The 5,468-nt window shown below is 37.0% G+C and overlaps 2 protein-coding genes across 2 annotated transcripts; one reads left to right on the top strand and one right to left on the bottom strand.

Annotated features, from left to right (window-relative positions):
• The first annotated feature begins 1,086 nt into the window (after positions 1-1,086).
• On the top strand, positions 1,087-2,636 carry LOC111410366 (B3 domain-containing protein At3g18960-like). Its single transcript, XM_023040662.1, has 4 exons — positions 1,087-1,388; positions 1,571-1,889; positions 2,000-2,136; positions 2,235-2,636. Exons 1-4 carry the CDS (start codon positions 1,320-1,322, stop codon positions 2,484-2,486), a joined length of 777 nt encoding a protein of 258 aa, XP_022896430.1. The 5' UTR covers positions 1,087-1,319; the 3' UTR covers positions 2,487-2,636.
• Positions 2,637-2,690: 54 nt separating this feature from the next.
• On the bottom strand, positions 2,691-4,305 carry LOC111410365 (protein JINGUBANG-like). The gene has a single exon (XM_023040661.1). It carries the CDS (start codon positions 4,266-4,268, stop codon positions 2,802-2,804), a length of 1,467 nt encoding a protein of 488 aa, XP_022896429.1. The 5' UTR covers positions 4,269-4,305; the 3' UTR covers positions 2,691-2,801.
• Between the last annotated feature and the right edge of the window lie 1,163 nt (positions 4,306-5,468).

Raw genomic sequence — 5,468 nt, forward strand, 5'->3', positions numbered from 1 at the left:
TAGAAATGCAACTTTCTAATGGAAGCGTTTTTACAGGATGGCGACTTGTGTCCTTATCTTGACCCATCATTTGGCCTATTCGGTGTATTAGATAAAAAGGCACACAGTTTCATTTCACTTGGCAATTCAGCCATTTCTTCTTCTTCTTATGACAGTGTCAGTTTGAGAGAAAAAATCGCCTTTTTTGTCTCTTTTCTCTTGAAATACTCATTCGAGACTCAAATCTAGTTTTAGCCTCTTGATATCTATAATATTTTGAATGATGGCAGTAAGAATGAGAGGTTTCTTGCATTAATAGTTTTAGTAGGTGTGTTGAAATTTCTTGAGTGATTATTCCTTGAATCTGCAATTTATTGTTAAAGAGATAAATGATAAGTGATTTGTACTTCTTTCTTGCGTTGGAAGAACTGATGTATAACCTTTTGTTGTTATTTAGTCCAATCAAGCATACATCCAATTTTACTGGATGCTCAATAGGGGATGTAGGCATTAAATCTTGTCGTCAAACTTCCGGAGTTTAGGTCGAAAGAAATCGCTTGTATTCAATCTTTTGATTTTCTGCAAGTTTACTTTCGTTGCTTGAGATAACTTGAAATTTTGTTTTGATATCTTGTGGTCTGGGCTTTTTTCATCTTGTTTGATGGAGATTACATTAGTTTTTTAATAGATATTGATAAAATTTGATGAAATTTATAGTGAAAAAATTGTGAACCCATAGAGCAGTCGGCATGTTATCACAGTTTGGATTGATTGTTAATGAGCACTGTCCAGTAATAGAATAATATTATGCTATCTTATTAATTAAACTTAGCCTGTTTTGTGGAAATTACAAACCCCTGTTTGATGAGCATTTATTTGGGAAAAATAATGCTCAGAATAGTGATTGTTAGGAGAATATACAATTATAAAATATGAAAAAAAAATTGAGTTCACTTGCATGTGTGACTATGTGATTGAAAATGAGTATATAAAAAGAAGAGTTATTAAAATAGAAAAAATTCAGTTCTAATTTAAATTAAAGTAAACAATTAATTTTAATCACACATTTCGTAAGATCCACAACTTTTCAACCATTTGTTTTTTCATCAAAATCTATTAAAAATTTGATTTTAATTCTCATCAAATATAACCTTAATTGAGTGGCTCAAATGATAATGGCATGCGCTCGAAATTCCAACCAATACCATTGATTTGTCTAGTCAGAGCTCAGATAATTCTTATTAGAAGCTCGGCCAAAAGATTTTCATCAAATCAATAAATTTGCCCCCTCCAACAGTTGAAATCTTTCACCTCTGAAAATCCCTGTTCTTGGAAAACAAATGGCCAGGAAACCAAAACCAAAACCTTCTTTTTTCAAGGTCTTGATTGGCAACTTCACTCCTCGATTGGTAATCTCTCTCTCTTTCTCTCTCAGCATGTTCTTCCTTTTTTCTTTTTTCTTTTTTTTCTTTTTGCTTTTGGAGGGGATTCATGGGGTGGGGTGGGTTGTGGTTTGCAAGATTGTAAGTAGTGAAAATTGAGGTCTCATGCACGTATAAACTAATGCCTGTTGAATTTCCTGTATGTGTAGCGATTGCCGGCTCTGTTTGTGTTGAATTATGGTGAAATATTGCCTGAAAATGTCACTCTCACGACCAACAGTGGAAAATCGTGGAATGTGAAATTAGAACTAGACGAGGGGGAACATTATTTCTCCCAAGGATGGGTCAAATTTGCTGAGGATCTTGACCTGAAAATGGGGACATTTCTACTATTTCAGCTTGTTGATAACTCGACGTTTAATGTCTTAGCATATGGATTAAGTGGCTGTGAAATGGAATTTGAAGACGGTGAAAGCCAGACTGACGATGCTGAACCTGAAGAAGTGCCCCTTCGACGCTCTGCCCGCAGTTTGTTTTCTTCGTTACTTTTTATATGTAACTGTGTACATTATTGTTTGAGGAAAGCATAGTATCCATATTATTCTTTTCGTATCACGTTTTTTGGTTCATGGGAACAGATGTGAAGGGGAAACAACCAGTCTACTCTCTGAAGAAAGAGGCTTGGACTATTTGCGATCATAAACCTGAAAGTTCTGCTGAAACAACGAACCCACAATTCTATTTAACTCTGAAGGAACATCATCGATATCGAGTGGTACGAACTACTCACTGAATGACTGGCCCTCATAATCTTTTGGCCAAATTTTGGTTTAGATAGCTTTTGGATCTTATATTTGCTCTTCTTAATTTTAGACCCTTTATAAGGAATTTGCCACTGAGACTGGATTAGCTTACAAAAAAGCCGTGGTGTTGGAGGATCCACATGGGCGTTATTGGTCTGTTGCACTGCACTGGGCAAAGACTAGATGGTTTAAGCTTGAAATGGCTTCCGGCTGGTCGGAATTCCGTAAAGCAAATAGATTAGCCTTTGGGGACACCTGCTCGTTCGAGTTCATTCCTAGTAAGAATGTCATTCGGGTTACGGAGATCGAGCATGAAAATTAGCTAGGAAATGCGTCATCCTTTTGTTATTGCCTTGAATCCTTAGTGGTTTTAACAACAGCAGATGGTGTCTGCTGCACCTGTGTAATATGCCAAGGGCAAAACCTGTCTCTTTTTTCTGCTGTGTTTTCAAATGGGATGATTTGCGTACAATATCTGTTGATAATCCCTCACAATCATGCAATTTCAAACATGTTATCTTATTAGAGCTACTGACTAACGTGTACAATTAGTGCACAACTTGGTAAGCAACTTTAGATGGTACAGTTAACGGCATTAGAGCGATCGTAAAATTAAATTCTGGTCCTGTGACTCCTGTCAGTAGTTTCTCCTTTGGCTCACTCTGCTACCTTGTGAGGAGAGGCTATGAATTGAAGGAAATGTCTGTGGTGCGTTAAAATTCTCCACCTGTTGCTGCTGTTGTGGTAGTGGTGGTTGCATGGGCACCGCCATAGCCGACACCCTCCATATCTTCACCGACTTGTCGAGGCTGCCACTGTACACAATGTGGGACTTATCACTGGATGATGTGGCCTTATCTTCCTCCACTGCCAAGCATTTTACTGGTCCAGTATGTCCACTCAACAACGATAAACAAACATGATCGTCTTCTTCCTTTCTCCATACACAAATATTTGTATCAGCTGATCCACTGAAAACTAAATTCCCAGCTGTGGCTAAGCACAAAACCGCCAGTTTATGGCCCCTCAAAACGCCGCCGTGAGAAAAAAACTTATCGTTTTCCCAGAAATTAACCAGCCCATCTGATGATCCACAGTACAAGACAGTAACCGACAGGTGAACAGCCAAGGCTGTTACTGCACATTCTTGTTTTAATAATGTTTGTGAAAAGAAATGTTTTGTCCCTTTTCCTTGCATTTCTCTTCGCCATACTTTGACAGATCCATCGGCTGAACCGGTGAAAACCAGCCCATCAAACCCGGAAACAACTGAATTTACTGCATCATCGTGTGCGTTGATTGATTCCAAGCACTTGGAATCTGAAACTCTCCAGACCTTAAATGTTTTGTCCCATGAAGCTGAATACAGAAGTGACTTGTCTTCGTTTAAGGTCAGAGATGAAATTGCATCAAAATGTTTGATCCAAACAGAATTGCGGTGCCTTCTAACCTCAACGTAATTGCTGGGTTTAAAAGAACTTTTTATACAAGCTTTCAACGTTGGTAATGAACCAACGCGTTTATGAATGCTAGGATCTTTCCCAGATACCTTCCAGACCCGAATTTTACCATCTTGGTGACCCGTGAAAATCCTATCCCCCGCAATGATAATAGCCTTAACCAAACCACTGTTTGATTTGAACCCAGAAAACTCTTTCTGGTTCTTCCAAACTCGAATGTTTTTGCTATCTGAACCCGTATACAACAAGTCCCCTGAAGCAGCCAATGAATAAATATGGCCTTCTTCACGAACAAGGGACCCCATTAAGCCTGTGTAAGAATAATTCTCATGGTTTCCCGATGCAACGTGAGATGACCATGGAGATTTCGACAATGGAGATGATGATAGAGATTGGTCCCAAGAGGAGGTTGGAAATGAAGAATCCCAAGAGGGTCCTGAAAATGGAGAGGATTGCTCCAATGGAGTGTTGTTTGTGGAGCTATGATCGGAGCCTACTGGAGGAGGGTGGTCGTCATATGCCGGGCAGGCTTCCGATCTGTTTCTCAGGTGGAAGGAGTATTCTTCTTGATCAGCTTGATCTGATTGCAAAATCTTCCCATAGTTGTTTGATTTTGTCACCATATTGCCTGTTCTTGAATTCATCACACGACAATGTACTCATTAAACAAACAAGACATAAAATTAAAATAAAAGAATTGATGAATAAAGAGAAAAATTGAATCCCAAGCAACCGAAAGGAGATGAGAGAAAGAGAGAACAAAAGGGCGGTGACTATAAGGTCGGCACACGTAAATAATGTACGGCCATGAAGATGCTGGAGTAAGTATTTTTCAATGATTGGAGTACAATTTGCCAAACTCAATTGTAACTGTTGCAACAGTACTTAGTTTGGTTCCACTAAAAATTTAGATTAAAAGTTTAAGTCAAAATAAATAATTAATTTTATTCATAATATGATGAAATCAACAATTTTTAACCATATATTTTATTAGCTTTTATCATAATCTAATAAAATCCTAACTTTTGTTTAAATCAAACGAGGCTCTAAATGTTACGTGTGGGGATGATATTATCTTGTGCAGTGATTTCAATTAATTAATTTTAAAATGTACTATCCAACATCGATTGGGATAGGTATGTGTATTGACTAATTAAAAAAAATGAAAAACAAATTAGAGGAGTGATTTAGATAATGTTTCGTCGCCTCCTAATTCTTAACCTTTATTTACGGAAAACATCCGGTTTGAAACCAGAATCTTGACTTTTGTAACAAATGGAACAATATTTGGATTGGGCCTACGGCTAAACCCAAAAAAATCTCCTTTGGACAGCCTATTTTCTTCGTTTTCTTTTATTTGAGCAAAAGGATTTTTCTTTAAAAAAAAAAAAATGAAAAGCTTAGCTTATTGTTACAAGTTACAACAATCGGTTTTAATTTAGTGCCTACAGTGGGCATGGATATAATGCTCATCATGGAAGTCGAAATCCCATATGTTGTCATGCTCACAGTGAACGGTCTGCCATGAGCATTAAATCATTTCTGTTACAACAAATAGCTTATTTATTTTAATTTTTGTATTATAAAAAATCTTTTATTTCCTATAAGATAATCTTAAGTTTTTAACATGATAAGTTTATTTATTAAAAGTAAACTTTTTTTAAGTTTAGACGCACGGAATTGTTAACTGATTCAATTTTTTTTTTTTTTTTCAGAAGGTGGTGATTGGCGAAAGGTGGTGGTGGTGGTGGTGGTTTCAGCAAGGAAGGTGAAGGTGAAGCGTGGTGGTGGGGAAAAAAACTTTCATTTTTCTTGTTTTTACTTTTATATTTTGCCTTTTTTTT

This window comes from Olea europaea, chromosome 15 (genome assembly GCF_002742605.1).
Source record: "Olea europaea var. sylvestris chromosome 15, O_europaea_v1, whole genome shotgun sequence".
NCBI classification, from domain to species: Eukaryota; Viridiplantae; Streptophyta; class Magnoliopsida; order Lamiales; family Oleaceae; genus Olea; species Olea europaea.